The following is an 18,524-nucleotide window of genomic DNA, read 5'->3' on the forward strand; positions in this document are numbered from 1 at the left end:
GATCTACAAAGCGAAAGTATGTTTCGAAGTCCATTAAACAAAAAGTGGAATTCCTGCAAAAAATTGATAAAGGCATATCCTTTGATTCTCTAACCATTCTGAAATGTGTTTATCAATTTCGCGCTGCTCTGCAGGGGGGGGGGGACGTCGCAACACGCAATGAACTGGAAGTTGATCTGTCAGCACTATCCTCATCTTCAGGGCAGATGTTTTTATTTTATTTGGCTCATAATTCCTTACTAAATGTAGTATTTCATCTCAATGTACTCTGTCTTTGATATGATTTAAATCAAATTCCTCATCATTATAATTCGCTTCAGATAGTGAAGAAAGTGACACAGAGGTTATTGAAAATGAAAAAATTTCGATTTACAAATTAGTCGGTATTCTCGACACAGCAATTATAGGACTTGAACAGCAGAACTTTGTAACTGAACAAGAAATTACATAAGTTTATAGAATATATAAGTTTATAGAATATATATAAGTTTATAGAATTAGAGAGAAAGTATTATCACATAAAATGAAGCACCTTAAACGACTTACATTGAAAGAATTGTTTAATAAAGTAAACAAATAAATATTAAGCCTTTTTTTTTTGGTAAATTTTGATACCCTTTAGATCATAATTGTTCTTTATTTTATAAATTACGGTTTCATATTTTTAATTTTATAATTTCTGCATGCCATCTTACCAGATTTAAACTGATGATCTATAATCCGGAAAAATCGATAATCCGGAATTGCCGAAGTCCCGACGAGTCCAGATTAATGACTTTTGACTGTACATATTTCTAGTAAATAATATTTTAATAATTTGCAATGGAAGACTGTAATTAGCTTTTTTTTTGAAATTTGGGCTACATACAACAATTTCAATGAAACAAAATTATCGATGCTTTCTAAAAATTCAGTCATTTAACAAACATTTGTATCATTATTGTAACAGACATGCTAATCTGTCAAACTCAAAAATGTGCAGAATTTTTCAGCGACAAAAATAGCTTTTAAGTATTTTACAAATATTTGAGTATTTATTTAAATTTTTAAGTACAAACACATATAAAATGGACTTTTTAAAAAAAATATGAACTACAAATACTATCCAATCAACATCTGAAAGTGCAATCACTAAGTTTCAAATGAAATTAGTATGAAAATACTCATACATTAAAAAATATTTTTGTATTTTTTGATTATCTGTACCCCTTCCCAAAAAGCAGCCAACTGCTGGCGACTAATTTTTTGCTTAGCTAAGATGACAGACATTTTCAAAAATGATGGCACACTAAGAATTTCATAAAACAACAGCCAATTAACAAATTTTAAAATACAAGAATTTTTTTGGTGCTGTTTTCCCCATGTACACAGAATTTCTGTTTTAGCTTCAAAAAAACATCATAGAATTTCACAAATTTAGCTTTGTGCACAATGTTGTTTTGCAACACTGTTTACACTTTAAAAAAATTACAGAATTGCAGGAATTTAGCAACATGCACAAATTTCAAGCCAAAAAATTAAATTGTTTGAGAAGTACAAATTTATGGGATGTGAATTTTTATATTCTCTATTGTTGAACAAAACAAAATTTCTCAAGAAATGCAATGTTTTCTTTTTCATCATTTTATTTTTACACTGTTATTTAAATTAACACTCCACGCAGTAAAATTTTGTTAAACTAGACTTTGGGTACGATAGCTGTCTGGACTAAGTCCAAATTTTTATGAAATAATCTAAAAGCTGTGACAAAAGGTACAGTGTTCACAATGCAGACTACCTGTTGTTTGCAAAATATGATTTTAGTGTATACTTGTATACTTGGAAAGTTAAGTAACAAATTACAAAAATATGCAATTTATATTAAGAAATATTTACCTGAAGACATTTATCTTGGTCTATCATCTGCTGAACTAACTGGTTTGAAGAAATGACATCTTTTGTATACACTTAAGTCTTCTGTTTCATCATAAGTTACACAGATGTCTTATATATTTACAATATACCAATACATTCTCACTTTTTTACTTATTTAGATCATTTTTAAATATATCACTGTAAGTTGTGAGGTGTCTGTATATTTTTTCAGAATACATTTTCCAAAAAATCTATTTCACAGAGATTCATATACTGTTTAAAAGTAACATGCAAATGAAATATATAATACAGCCCCCAAAACAAAAATAAATAAATAAAAAATAAATAAACAAAAATAAAAAAATGCTTACAAGAAATGGAGCACATGCAAATGCAAAAGTCACTGCACCATTTAAATAGGCTTGAGCTTTCAAACTGGCAACCTCTTTATTTCTGAGTTTCATAATTTCTTTTATGAAAGAAGATTCCCAAGCATACAATTTTAAAACCTTAATTCCATTCATGATTTCATTCATCAGCTTTGTTCTCAGATCTTTATCCTTCATCAGACGAACCTAAAAACAAAAGAAATTTATTTGAATGAATTGTATTTCAACATTTTACACACTAAATAACATTTGAGGGAAAAGTAATTCAACAAACATCATCTCTACAAATCTTGAGTAAGAATCAGAAGTTAAAAGTGATTAAATTTAATCTCTAAATATACAGAGTCAGATGTAATAATTTAATGCATATATGCATATTTTTTAGCAAACTGTATTATTTGAATGAGTGTTAGGCCAGATATTTTTATTATGCATTGCACAATATGTTATGCTAATACGTTTTTAAATGTAAAGCATTACAACAGCTATGCATTATTAAATTACTGCTGTCAAAAACTAAATAATAAAAAGTAATTAGTTTAATTAAAGGACCACTAATTCTTTGTATTTTGCATGGCTTACCTAATATATCAATTATCAGGCATTAAAGTAAGCTCTGATTTCATAAAAGTTATGCTCATTACTTTAAGACTTGAATCTGGTACAAAGCATAATGATTCAACCAATTTATTTATCTTGTATGTATGTAGCTCACTAAGATAAAATACACTGTAATACCGTGTTATTTAATAAATAATTATTTATTGTTGAAGTGGCAACGCCATATTTGTATTATGTAACCGTTGCTCAGTAACGTGAGAAATTGTTTTAAAAATTAGATTCTGAAGTTTGACCAGCTAGTAGTAGTGTGAAAGTTTTGCCACTAAAAGAATTTTTTCAAATTATCTATCTCTGTGAACTAGAAATAAAATTTATGTTCTAATAAGAAGATTGCCTGTTTTGTCAATTACTGCAAAATACATTACAGTCTTAATTAATTGGAGGTTCCACCGAGATACTGGAAATTAGGAGTGCAATTATCAATTTCGATGGTGCTGGTCTCCTAATCCCAGGAAGTTGCTGAAATTTTTTAGAACAAGTTTGGTAGTACCAATTGAAGTTCCCAGTGCACCACATATGTACAACACGGGGCTTACAGAAGTAAGTTAACTAAAACATTAAAAGTTACATGCATAAATAAACATTAAAAGTTACATCCATAAATAAAGCGAACAAAAGCACAGCAGTCTGGACTTCACGAAAACAGGTAAGTTCATCGGCCAAGTCAATCCGAACATTTTCAAATCGTTCTGTAAACATAATCTAGGGCCATCAAATGTAGGGCATGAGAAAATCAAATGTTCCACATCCTGAGGAACTCTTTTTGAACATTTACATAAATTGCTTGATTGTAGATTAAAACGAAAGAGGTAACTTGCAAATTTACCGTGACCAGATAAAAACTGAGACACTTTAAAATTTAACGAGAGGGAAGACTCGGAATTCAGTCTATGGTAAATAGAAGGAAAGAACTTTTTGGTGACTTCAGCATTACAAGATGAAATGTATTCCTTATTCCACATAGCTAAAAGCTATTTATAATTAAAGGACTTCAATAACTCTTTGGAATGCTAATGTTGATATCAATGCGTAAATTTAAGGCATCTTTAGCTAAGAAATCAGCTCTTTCATTTCCGTAGAAACCATGATGAGCACGCACATAAGCAAAGCAGATATCAATACCTCTAATTCTAAGTGAACTAACGGTTACTAGGGTTTCGATAACTAATTTATCGCAACTGGTAATACTGTTCAAAGGTTGAAGAGAAGAAAGAGAATCAGAACAAATAAGGTACTTTGAGGATGTTGTCCAATTATCGTGGATCCATTTGATGGCAAGATAAATGCATAGAAGTTCTGCTTGAAAAACTGTGCATTCATTCCGTATACAGTGTCTAAAACAACAAACCTCGGAATGGCCTTCAAAAAGAACAAATGCAAGGCCAACCTTGTTGTTCATCTTGCTGCCATCTGTAAAGAAAACCATATGGAAACTTATTTTAGCAGTCTCTTTATAATCACAGAAATTTATGGGTTCTAAAGTAGCGGGATGAGGAAGATCACTGAAGGAGACAATTCCATTAATACAGTCTTCCAAAGCATCAGTTGCCAATGACTTGAAAATATTATTCTTATATGCAATTTCAAAATCAATAGGCAGAACTCCTGCAAGAACAAAAGTAGCCTCATAGCTTAAGGTTCTATAACCACTAATGATACGAAAAAGAATTCTCCGTTGTATCTTTCTTAAATTTCTTTTGTTAACCTTCTTGGCAAGAACATGTCCCCAAGCACGACAGCCGTACGAAATGAAAGGTACAATACACTGCTTATACATGAGTTTCTTAACATCGTAGCTTACTCCAAAAGTATTTCTGGTGATTCAGTGAAAGCCATTAATAATTTTTTCCCATTTAGCAGAAAGGAATTCAATGTGCTCTTCCCATGTTAATTTTTGGTCAAGAATGACACCAAAATACTTAACATTTTCTACAAATTCCAATGAAGAATTATCGAGCATCAAAGGAGCAATATTTTGTTCATCAAACGTACTGAGAACAAGCATAGCTTTACTTTTTGAAGGATTGAAAGTCAGTTTATGAGAAATCGCCCAACTGGAGACAAAATCTAGAACTTCTTGTGCTCTCAAAAGAATGTTATTCAAAATCTTTCCTTGGAAAATTAATAGTAAGTCGTCTGCAAAAGCAATTTTTTAAACAACCGTCGAGATGACTCAAAAGATATTTATTATTATGTTCCAAAGGAGTAGGTCCGGATACAGAGCTTTGAGGACAGCCTTTTTCTAGAGAATAAACCTTAGTTTCGTTCCCAAGCTGAAGCTCAGCGGTCCTCTCGTTCAAGAAGCTTTTAAGAAGGTTATAGATATTATGTGGTATACCAGCATCTTTTAAAATTTTTAAGATAGATAGCCACCAAGCATTATCAAAAGCTCCTTTGAAATCCAGGAAAATAAGAAGTGTAGTATGCTTCATTTTCTTTGCACACTGCAAGATATTACAAAGGCGAATAATGGCAACTTCAGCGGATTTCCGAGGAGTAAATCCGAACTGAGAATCATTATAAAAGCATTTCTGTCTCAAATACCAATTTATTCTGTTAATGAAGAGAGTTTCAAGACATTTTCCCAAAGTAGGCAAAAGACTAATGCATGTAATATTATCAAGATAAGGGGTTCTTGTATCTAAAGTTTAGGAATCAAAACAACCCGAGCCCTCTTCCATTGTGCGGGAAAAACTGCTAATTGTAAACAATGGTTGAAAAGTCTGTGTAAAAATGTGCTATACAACGCATGAAAGTGCTATACAATTTAATTAGAAAGAGAGTCAAGCCCAGGTGATTTGTTCTTCTTCAGATTTTTAATAACACTGTTAACTTCTGAAGTAGAGAACGGACAGTCCATAAAAGAAATATAAGATCCATCAGACTCAGTACGCATAGTTCTATGAGAATTTCTATCATCACGCGCATTATCGCTTGAGAAATTCTTTGTCATTATAGCAACAATTGTAGCACTCAAACTCGAAGTAACACACTGCCATCCGGGAGTTTAATTCCCGAAATCTCAATCCTTTTCGCAAAATTAGTCTTAACCCCATACTTATACAGTCAAAAATCATTAATTCGGACACCCATAATCCGGACCTGAAAGCTACAAACTTTCTGCGCATGCGTCGCGTTGACGCATGCACGTAAGACCTTTACGGCTGCGAATATGCGTGTGCGCATGCGCAAAATACATTTACGAATGCGCGTTTAATGTATAACGGACGGTATAAGCTAAGCTAAAATTATCTAATTCAGTTAATGTTGCAGATTGCGTTGTTCCTTAATCTTCGACTTGGATCCGGCTTATTATTTTTTGTGGACTGTTAGAGCAATTTTATAAAAGTAAGCTTGAACTTTCGATTATGTCAAATAGAATTTCTGATATATATTTACTAATATGTAAAGGATCTACAAAGCGAAAGTATGTTTCGAAGTCCATTAAACAAAAAGTGAAATTCCTGCAAAAAATGGATAAAGGCATATCCTTTATTTACCTAACCATTCCGAAATCTGTTTATCAATTTCATGCCATGGTGCGCAATGAATTGGAAGTTGATCTGTCAGCACTATCCTTATCTTCAGGGCAGATGTTTTTATTTTATTTGGCTTATAATTCCTTACCAAAAGTAGTTTTTCATCTCGATGTACTTCGTTTTGATATGATTTAAATCAAATTCCTCGTCATTAGTTTAATAAAGTAAACAAATAAATATTAAGCTCTTTTTTTGTAAATTTTGATACCCTTTAGATCATAATTGCTCTTTATTTCATAAATTACGGTTTCATATTTTTAATTTTATAATTTCTGCATGCCATCTTACCAGATTTAAACTGATGATCTATAATCCGGAATCGCCGAAGTCCCGACGAGTCCGGATTAACGACTTTTGACTGTATATATATTTCCAGACATTGTGAACATTAATAGTTGAGAGAAAATTTCTCCACAACTCAAGCTTGGCATTAGCTAATTTAGCCTTGTAATTATGCCGCAATTTGAAATATTTAATTTTATAAATATTTTTAAGAAAACCATTTCTTTCTCTCTGGAATCTTCACCTAGCAGAATTTACATGCTTTCTATAACAAACAATTTCCTTAGACCACCAAGGGACTTCTTCTTACTTTTCTTCATCAGAATTGAAAGTAAAGCACAATTAAAAATAACGGTAGAAAGCCTGTTTACAACATTTTCTAATGCAATACAATCAGAGCAACCAACTGTTAAGAAGGATATTGATAAAGTTACACAATTCTCTCTTACAAAGTTCAGTAAATAAAAACCAGTTCACTCTTTTTTAATTAAAAGTACACAAATTAGAAGATATAATCCAATTGCAGTTTATTTCAAGGAAAAATGGATGTAAGAAGTCTGCCGTTTTAAAGCCAGATTTGAAGCGGATCATTCAAAGGTTATTTTCTGTGCTTCTATAACTTGCGTCCGAGAAAAAAACTGACAGAGCAAGATATTAATAATCTCTGAAGATAAGATTAAATTTTAGTTTTCTTAAAAAAGCTTTTACTGAATTTTAATACTTTGTTTCAGAATTATAGTTTATCGTGTAAGATTTTGTTTAAAATTACTGACACTAAAAATATGCAGCTTAAGTTTATAATTGATATTTGTGGTAAAGAAGTATTTTGAAATTATTATTTATGCTTTACTTTTACTTGTATTGAATTTTTATGTTGATAAACGATATGTGCAAGCCATCCCGGCATTTATAAAAAAAAGAACTGCTAGCTGAGTTTTTGAATTTGTTGCCAAGCATGCGCAGGAAAATAAAGTCAAACTGACGTAGAGTGATTTGATTATACTGCAGAATTGGCAAATGTCTAAGTTCTCGCCATCCAGGCGTGTGGTAGATAGTAATATCATCCCGACTTATTAGATTGTATATTGTAAAAATTGTATTGCCGAACTGGCAAAAATTGTTTTTTCGCCAACCAGACGTGGAGATAGATAGTAAAATTGTCAAACTGACGTGGGTAAAATTCCATTGTATTGCCTAGCTATAATTATATAATTATAGCTAACAAGACTGGTGAATAGTGAGTTAAAACATCAACCCGACCTAATATATTATTTTGTGCCAACCTGGCAAAGTTGTTTAAATAATTCTCTCCAATTGGTTAGTGCGAATTTCGTATTTGAGAAATTAAGTCTCGCCAGAAATTATACATTTTTAATACAAGTACGATCTTTTAGATTCAATTTCAAAAGGAAGCCTAATAAAGGTAACTTGTGTCAACATACCATTCTTAGCTAAGAGTAAAAAATAGGATTTAAAAGTACTAGCAGAAGAGTTAGGTTTAACCGTGAAACCTGAATTTAAGATTGCTCAGTTGCATAAACTGATTACTGAAAGTCCCGGTTATGATGAGGAGTTACTTGAGAACTACTGGCAGCAATTAGAGAAGAAAGGGAAAGAAAAGAAGAACGCGAAAGAGAAAGAAGAGAAGAACGTGAAAGGGAAGAAACAGAAAAGGAACGCGAAAGAGAAGAAAAAGAACGTGAAAGAGAAGAAAAAGAACGTGAAAGAGAAGAAAAAGAACGCGAAAGGGAAGAAAGAGAAAAGGAACGTGAAAGAGAAAGAAGAGAAGAACGTGAAAGGGAAGAAAGAGAAAGAAGAGAAGAACACGAAAGAGAAGAAAGGGAAAAAAAAGAACAGCGTGAAAGAGAAGAGCAAATTAGAGCTTTTGAATTACAGAAACTTCAGTTGGAAGCAATGGTTGCGACATCACAGCCGGTAGAAACTACGCAGTTACCTGAGTAGCCTTTAAAAATCAGAATTCACGATGTCATGCCACGTTTCAACACTAAAGAAGATGAAATACGTTTATTTCTGGTGTTATTTGAGCGTCAAGCTAAAATAATGAATATACCTGCTGAAAATCAAGTGACTCAACTTATTTCATTGCTGCCTCCTGACATTGTTCAGCTTATTGCTAGAAAACCAGAAGAGGACGCGAAAAAGTATGAATATGTAAAAATTTTACTGTTACAACGATTTAAATTGAGTGCGGAAAATTTCGACAACTAGTTAATAAACACCAAAAATCTACTGAAAGTACTTGGTATGATTTCTGCTATGAATTAAAGAATTATTTAGAAGGATGGCTTAACAGATTAAACATTAAAACTTCTGAACAGCTAAAAGATCTCATGCTGGTTGATCAAATTAAAAAGCGTACATCTCCTGATTTCAAGGAACATTTTATGGATCAATGGACAACCATCATTTCACCTAATGAAATGGTTAAGAAAATTGAAGATTTTGAAGATGTGAGAAAAACAATAAAACCGAAATTTTCTGCCAATCAGACTGAAAAAATTAACAAAGGATCATTTAAACCGCGTTATGATAATTTTGTGAAAAAAAAAAAAAAAAAGAAAAAAAAGAAAAAAAAGAAAAGAAAAGAAAAAAGAGCATCCGCCTCATTTTAAGCATTCTGATAAATGGGATGATTCAAAATACCAGAAAGATCACCGACGAAGAAGTCAATTTCAAAACAAGAACCAAGAAAATTTATATGACAAAAGATATTGACCACGTTATTTCGAGTGTGGGTCATACGAACATTTTAAGCCTCAGTGTCCTCGCTTAAAACCAAATGAAAAGGTAAATTACGTATCTTCGAATGATGATTTATTAGAGACATATACAATTAATGGTTTAGTTAATGGGTAGGAAATGCCTATTCTTCGAGACACGGAAGCCACTGTTAATGTTATTTTTCGTAAATACATAGATAACACAAAAATGACTGGAGAACATGTCTGGGTACAATATCTTTTAAATGACCATTTAGTGTGTCTACCATTAGTGGAAGTTGAAATTAATTGCGAACTTGGTCATATAAAGACAAAGGCAGCTGTTGTTACAAATGATCCCGGCAGATATGTATTGGGTAACAAAACTGCCCAATTGTTAAAAAATAAATCATTCTTAAATTTAGAAAATTAATAAATGACACGATCTCAAGTAAAAAGATCTCATGAAGAAGATCGAAGTAGAGAAAACGAAATGGAGAAACTAGAACTGACGTTTATTGAGACTGACGAAGATATTTTACCGCAAACTGATTGAGGAAGACAAAGAAATTAAGAAAGTGATTAATGTTAATTCAAGGGAATTAACTGAATCTCAGCATCAAAGCAGAAATCTAGCGTCAATGTTGAACAAAGCTAAAAATGAAAATTCCACCAAGACAAATGATTTCAAAGTAAAGGAGAACGGGTTGTTGGTGAAAAAGAAATTCAATAAAAATGGAAGTGAAAGGGAATTAATTGTTATTCCTGAAAAATAAAGAGATCAAATTAAGTCATTATGTCATGATAGCACATCTGGACATTTAGGCGGAGTCAAAACTAAACATAGATTAACAAGATACTTTTACTGGCCTAATTGCTATAAAGAAATAGAAGAGTATGTTAAAACTTGTGATATATGTCAAAGAGTGGGAAAATCTAATGATAAAGCCAAAGCACCTTTGATTTTAGTACCAATTATAGCAGAAGTATTTTCAAAAATTAACTTTGACACATGCGGCCCTTTACCAATAACACCGAATGGAAATAGATATTTAATTACAGCTATTTGTTCAGCTTCAAAATACACAGATGCTGTACCTGTTCCTAATACTGGCACAATGTCAGTTATTGAAGCCATGTTACAAATATTTATTAGAATGGGTTTCCCGAAAGAAATACAAACTGATCAAGGTACACTGCTCAAAAAAAAAAAAAAAAAAAAGGGACAGTCCTATATCTCCCGATCTACTGGGCCGATTGACAAAATTCAAATTGCATTCTTCATGTCTCGAAAGCGCGACTTAGGATATATATTAGATTTATATATAGCACTATTCTGACATAGGTATTTTGACACAAAATCGGACTTTTTCTGAAATAACATACCAATTTTTTTCCATATTTCGATTCTACGGCTCAAATTATGCCAGAATACCAAGTTTTGTAAAAGTCGTACAAGTAGTTTTTAAAATATTACATCTCAAAATTTTAGCTCCTCAATGTTAATTGAATTTGGCAAATATTTATTAATATCTCTTTTTTTACTAAACTTTTTTTATTTTTTCTCTCACATTTCAAAATTTAGGTTCATTCCAAATAAAATTTACCCATTTTTTGTGTTTTATTCTTTTAATTTCTATTTTTAAATAATTTTTATAAATTTTTCGAAAACAATTTTGAATTATAACCTATAAAATTTTTACCATCATCATAAAGTAGGTGTATTTTTAAGCATATCTGCAAAAAATTAGACTTTTTTATTCAAAATTTTCTAAGATATACACGAATTTACATATTTTCGCTTTTGAAATTTGGCATCTTTTTTTTGAGCGATAATAACGCCAAATGCGGTCTATGGATTTTTGTTACACTGAATTGCCACAGCTATTTTTAACCTTAAATTTCAAGTAAAATTTTACGGAGAATTAATTATATGAAATGTTTTCCCACAATAAGGCGTAATAAATATTTATTAATACTATATGAAAATCTATTTTTTAAATTATAGATGATATTATTCAAATTTTTAACAATTTTTTTAAATTTCTCTCTTTCTTCCTTTTTTAAAAAAAAATAAGAGTACGTGTTTCTAAGAGTAAATTTTTACCTTCGGCGTTTTATCGTCTGCTACTTTACTTCGTTTAAAACGAATTGTCTAAAACTGAAAATTTTCGTTTAATGTTTATTTGAATTTAATGAAAATATTTTATGACATTAACTGCATAATTTATTTCTAAACAAACTGTTGCTTTTGAAGTGGCTGAAAGAGCGGCAGACACTATCATACATATTTTTAAAGCACAGTATATTTTTATAGAAATATAAGATTTAGAATAATCATTTTTATAAAAGTCAAATTATGATATAAACATACAACCCTGTAGAGACTGAATTAATGGAAGTTCAATGGTTATGTAGAAAGGATCTGCAGCTACTTAATGGCTGGATAAGTCAGCAGATTCTGTGGACAAGCAAGAATAATTATATAAACGACACCCAACATTCTGTATTTTTGTATTTAATGTCAATTTAATCTGTAAAAATGTATTTTTGTGCGTAGCTTATTTTCATTATATCCTTAAAATTCTAATTTAGAATGTAATTGTCAAGAACTGAATCCTAATCATCAGTAATATAATAAGTAATTATTACGGTTATTAATAAATCCTTCTTATAAAGTAATTGCAAATATTTCAAAAAACTTTCTGTCTGAATGCAAATATTTTTCTATGCAAAACTTTTAATTTATATTAATCAAGATTGCACTCGATATTATTTATCTGCACTTCAATTTTTACCGTCAGCTCTAGTAGAAGTTACAAATCAATTATATTTAATTAAGGATTGGATTGGATTTTTTAATTATGGCAAAGCACACGAGGGCTATCTGCCTAAAGGGAGGGATGCCTTCGTGGAGGACTTTCTAAGGTAAACTGGCTCGTATAGACGTTACACACGGGAAAAACCACTAAAACGCCCATGCAGCCAGCCCGTTCGCGGGGTTCGAACTTCCGACCGAACTACCAGTGCTCAGCGTCTTTACCACTCGGCCGCTGGTGGGCTATTTAATTAAGGAAGACCATCTAAATTTAGAAACAGCGTACCGTAACAGCAATTCAATTATTGGCGCCGTATCTTTCATGTTACTCCCGATTGGCAAGGTACATGATTTTTAATGAGTATTCGGGTTTTGCTGGTAACTCCATTTGGAAATCGCGCTTAAACTAGGTTAGTTGGTTATTTGAACATAGAAAGAATATGGGAGCTATTTGGTTAAGATGCTTTCCTAGAGAACCTTTGTAAAGAGAACCTAGAAAACTACGAAAACTAACCATGCAAAACCCTCGGTTAGACTTCGCAACAAACAATTAGTAAATTAAGACACAATAACACGCCGAATAAATACTAATTCAGAAGTCAAACAACAAAAATTAGCGTTATACCTACAAAATTTTTACAGGACTAGTTTCGATGGTTTTACCGAACCATCATCTTCAGCTGCAAAACCGCAAATGATTTTTGTTGTTTGACTTCTGAATTAGTAAACAATTAGTATTTAACAATCTTCAAATGCTAGGCAACTGGTGAGGCTCCAATTAAATCTCCAATTTAATATTTTATTTGTAAATATTTAAAATATTGTTGTATACTTAGACACAAAAAGCAGAACTAGCAAGCCGTAGTGCAAATGAATATTCATTTTCTTTTGCAATAATTGTATTCACTTAATATTCTTGGAATATGAGCTAAAGAAGGAACGTTCTCGGAAGATTAAAGAAGGAACGTTCTCGGAAGATTAAAGAAGTGTTTAAATCCAGTGATATAAGGTTTGTCTTAGAAGCTCAGGATCAAAACGATTCTGCAATTGCCCCAGTAGTTGACTTGTAAATGGTTGTGAATTAAGCAGATGACTTTTAATCTTACGTTTTCAGTCAGACAACGTATTCCAGATGTTTTGTATTGCATGACAATGCATCTTTTCATTATTCAATAACCAGTCGGAGAACCGCTTTGTTCCGAAAATAAGTATGTGTGCTCAATCGTCCTGCATGTTTTTCAAATTTGTCTTCTTGTGATTTTTTTTCTTTCCCAAAAACTAAAGTTGCCTCTCAAAGGAAAGTTTTTTGATATTGAAGAGACAAAAGGAGTATGACATCTACTTTTAGAGGCATGTCAAAAACAGATCTCTACAAGCCTTCTCTTCCATTACATGTTGTGCAGTCAGACAAAAAGTTGCATCAGCGTAAATTCTATAATCTATTTTTATTACACTCTGATTACTTTACTAACATACAGTGAATATATACTAAATCTTTTACATCAGCTTAAGTATTTCGGAATTTTTGACGGAATTGTTGTCGGAACTAGGACTTACAAGATAGGTCACATTGAATATTTCGATAATCCAATAAATTCAAGGTCGAAATTTCAATATTTTATTTTCGGAGGGAGGGGAAATTTTTCAGTTTTGTTCCATTATCCTAAGTATATTTGCTTTGATTCTTTATTTTTTCCATAAAAGCGAAATCTTACGCATGGTATACATATAACGCATAGCTTCAGTTAAAATTTAATAATATACAGGGTGTTTATAATTAAAGTTCCACATTGAAACGGTCATAAAACAAAAACTACTGGATCAAATGTTATGAAACCTGGTAATCGTATAAAAGAGATCATAGGAATTTATTTTCCGCGAAAAAAGGGAAGTTCCAAACCTCACCACCAGGGGGAAAATGGCGCTGTATGCAATATTTTTAAACGAAATATGGGTCGGAATCTAACTTAACCTTGTGTTACATGGGTTTAATATGTTGCATACCCTTAAGAAATTTTGAAGTAAGAAAATTACCATTTTAAAGCGTTAAATTCGATAAACGTCGAGTGTAAGTGAGAAATTAGTCCGTGAAAACCACGAATTAGCGATTAGAAAATGTTAGATCGCAAATCACTCGCACAAGTTCTGGGTTCGCACAATCTGGAAATTGTTTTCTTACAGATCGCTAATTTGTAATTTTTTAAGCCTGAATTCGGCCCTAAAACATGAAGATACTGATTCAAAACGCTTTTAATCGATTTGGGCCAAAAAAATCCCTCATGTTATCTATCTAGTTCCATTGCATTCTCCTACTGCATTCGATTGCATAGCAGAATGACAGCTAGTTTTATAACTGAACCATTTTTCTCTGAAGAACAGTCGACAGCTGGACTACTGTGATTTCAACTCACTTAGAGTCAATGTTAAAATGTTTCGTGATACATGAACTGCAGTAACGTGGCATTTTAGATACTACGATTTTTATGCAGGGCTGGGCTCCACCTCACGTGTGTTGCACACTTACTTAGGCAACATTTCACGAATGAACGTCTTATAGGCCAACACTTCCCCTCTTCCCACCAGACCTCAACCTCTGTGACTTTTAGCTATGGGGTTTTCTCAAAAGCACTGTTTATGGTGATAATCTAAACAATTTGGCAGAAATGAAAAATGTTAAACACTGACATGTCCGTAACATTCCTCCCGATATGCTAAGAGCTGCTGTTGAGAATACAGTAACAGGATTTAACTTGCTTTCGGAAAATGCTAGACGCTACATTGAACATGCTTTGTAACACGTTTCGGAAAATATTAAACACATTTTAAGCAGATGTTTTCGAGTCTTATTTCATTTAAGAATCTTGTATACAGCGTTATTTTTCCCGTGGTGATAAGTTTTTTTAACTATTTTTTCCTCGCTGAAAATAAATTCCCATAACCTCCTTTACACGATTCCCAAGTTTGATAACATTTGGTACGGTAGTTTTCCTTTTATGACCATTTCAAATTGGAACTTTAATTATAACCACCATGTAAATTAAACTTTAAAAATTTCACAGTTTGGTTCAAGTCCCAGTTTTAAAAATATATATATAAATATAATCTTTTATATTAATCCTCTTAGAAAGAATGTTTTAAGAAGCTAATTTTTCTCTCGCGTTATAGATTGTATAAAAAAACATGACCTTTAATATGATTTAGATTGTTTCAGCCGATATAAGAATCGGGTTACTCGGTGGTACAGAATTAACCCTGCTGGACTGTTCATTTCTTTTTCATTTAGCAAAAATCTTTTAATTAAAATATTTATCCTTTGGACTTCGCTTTAAACTTTATTTATAGTTAAAATGACTAGAAAATGAAAAGCTGTCTTCAGCTGAAACGCAATTCATGTAATTGATATTTTAAAAAATTGACAAGAAAGCAAAATATATGGAAGTCTAGCAATCGAAAAATCTTAATTTTCTTGTGTGTGCACTGAAAATAACTGTAGAAGGAAAGAAGAAAATTAGGGAGAAAAGTAAGCAAAAATTTGCAGGGAAATTTGGCTGTCAGACATACCAAGATGTTTCAAAAAGTTGGACGCTTTTGAAGATACTTTCAGGATACTTCAATGAATTTAGGTGTTCAAAGAAAAAACACTTGGACGTGTACACCAGCAAATACCATCAATTGAGCTTGTGGTTAACAGAAAAGACAATATGGTGTAGACTATATGGTTGTATAAATTTAAATTATGTTATAGAACATCATAGCGTATCATAAATGGAGAATCCCATGATTTTCTCATTCGAATTATTTGAAGATTCAGGAGTTTATCCAGTGATGTATGTGGATGTCACCTAAAGATGTTTTTTTTTTTTCCTCCTGATGAAACAGCGGCCGAGCGATTAAGTCACTGAACACTGGTAGTTCTGTCCGAGGTCCAAATCCCACGAACGGGCTGGCTGCATGGGCATTTTCGTGGTTTTCCCAATGTGTAACGTGTATGCGAGCCAGTTTCCCTTACAAAGTCCTCCACGAAGGCATCCCTTCCCTTAGGCAGATAGCCCTAGTGTGCTTTGTCATAATTAAATAAACCAAAACCTCTTGATGAAACCATTCTTTCCTTTCATCTCATACCTTCAAAATGTTTAGCCTCTAAAGACTGATAAAGGCTCTGACCAAATATTTATGAAATGGATTGAATTGAATTATTAAGTTACGTCAAAGCAGGGCTATCTGCCTAAAAGGAAGGATGCCTTTGTGAAGAACTTTCTAAGGGAAATCAGCTGGCATACACCGTACACATGAGAAAATCCACGAAAATGCCCATGCAACCAGCCTGTTTACCGAGATTCGAACCCTGGAGTGAACTATCAGTGTTCAGCGACTTTACCGCTCGGCCATTTGTGGGCCTTTATGAAATGGAAGGCGATAACTTTATTTAAAATGATTGTCAGAAACATCAAGATATTTCGAAAATTTGGATGCTTTTTAATATACTTGCGGAATGCCTAAAGAAAAAGAGCAAGAATAAAGTAGAATGAAGAAAAAGAGCAAGAATAAAGTAGAATGCCTGAAGAAAAAGAGAAGAAAAAATACATTTTACGGTAAAATTTAATATTTGTATTTTTTTTTTTTTTAAATTTAAAACTTTTTAATTCTATGATATTTGATTTTTACGATTTCAAAAAAAAAAAAATTGAATAAAATATGAATAACAATTAAGAAGCCAAATATAGGATAAAATTGTGTAAAGCAATGGGCACAATGATAAAACTGTTTAAAGCAGTGTATGCAAGTAATTTTAAGTTAAAATGTCGGTTATACATCTCGCTTATTTATATATATCTTTTCTGAACGGAATATTGAAAGGCGTGTAAAACTGTGCTTTACTGTATTTTCTCTTTTAATATAGTATGCAGTTTTCAAACTCATCGTAGTCTGGGTTACAAAGTATTCTTCCGAAAGAAACGCAGTTCAAATAAATAAAATCAAATTCTGGAAAATTTATATTAATAAATATATTTTAAATGCTCAATTCGAAGGAATAAATAGAAAATTTTAAAACAATTATCTGAAGAGACAATGCCACACAAACAATTAAAATAAAAGTTAAGAATTTAAAAATTACCTAAAATAATAAGTATGACAAAAAATATATATAAAGAAAACTATTTGAAAAAAAAAAATTGCTGCACCTTTATTTACGCAGTTCGAATAGGTAAGCAGAAATTTTTAAAACAGTTATTCGAAAAAAAAAAAAAAAAAAAAAAAAAACACCATGCAACTTAAACAATTAAAATGAAATTCGAAAAAGAAAAAATTACTTAAAATAATAAGTTATAATTAAAAATATAATATAAAGAATATTATTTGGAAAAAAGGAACGATGGTGAATTTTTTTCCGCTTACGGGAAAGGAAACTAGGTTGCCATATATTAAGAATTTCGCCAAGTGAACTATTCTTGGCGCAAGCTGACAAAAAAGTGCCAACATAAATTTGTGAATTTCTCCGTAAATTTCGCTCCAAATTTTACAAAATTTCATATCTAGGCGTAATTTGAGTCGTAGAATCAAAATATGTAAAAAAATTGGTATGTTATTTCAGAAAAAGTCCGATTTTGTGTCAAAATACCTATGTTAGAATAGTGCTATATATAAATCTAATATATATCCTAAGTCGCACTTTCGAGACATGAAGAATGCAATTTGAATTTTGTCAATCGGCCCAGTAGATCGGGAGATATAAGACTGTCCCATTTTTTTTCTTGAGCAGTGTAGAAATTAAACACAATGTAATCAAACAGTTAATTACAAATGATAATGAGCATTACTTAGAAGTAATTTTCTGTTTCCTTAAGTCTGTGCCCTTTGAATACAGTGAATATAAATAAGGGGTGATAATGGAAAAGCTTGTATGATTCATGTCCATCCATCCTATTTTGTAAATAAATGGTCTCAAAAGCACATCCATGCTTGAACTGATGATTGTGGCTGTTGTGCTTAAACTAATATGCATTAAGATCTTCAGTGGTTTTTTTTTTTTTTTTTTTTTTTTTTTTTTTTGTGTGTGTGTGTGTGTGTGTGTGTGCAACATCACTGAAGTTTTTCCATAAATGCAATTAAAAAATTAATTTTATTTCATAATTTAAGTCAGCAGATTGGAGAAATTGCTTTTATATACTTTTAGTCCACGTATAGCAGAGAGGCTAAGATTACTGAATACTGGAATTTGCCAAATTCAATTAACATTGAGGAGCTAAAATTTTGAGATGTAATATTTTAAAAACTACTTGTACGACTTTTACAAAACTTG

General features: G+C 31.7%; 1 protein-coding gene across 3 annotated transcripts in view; it reads right to left on the reverse strand.

Moving 5' to 3' along the window:
* Positions 1–18,524, reverse strand: part of LOC118189122 (multidrug resistance-associated protein 1-like) — a 190,529-nt gene that overhangs the window by 95,546 nt on the left and 76,459 nt on the right. For all 3 annotated transcript variants that reach the window (XM_085824093.1, XM_085824104.1, XM_085824099.1), the window contains one exon: positions 2,226–2,429. In XM_085824093.1, coding sequence (XP_085680219.1) covers positions 2,226–2,429 — 204 coding nt within the window. The remainder of the gene's footprint in view (positions 1–2,225; positions 2,430–18,524) is intronic.

Source organism: Stegodyphus dumicola, chromosome 1 (assembly GCF_044657685.1).
Source record: "Stegodyphus dumicola isolate Sdum_Otavi_A_Nest chromosome 1, ASM4465768v1".
NCBI lineage: Eukaryota > Metazoa > Arthropoda > Arachnida > Araneae > Eresidae > Stegodyphus > Stegodyphus dumicola.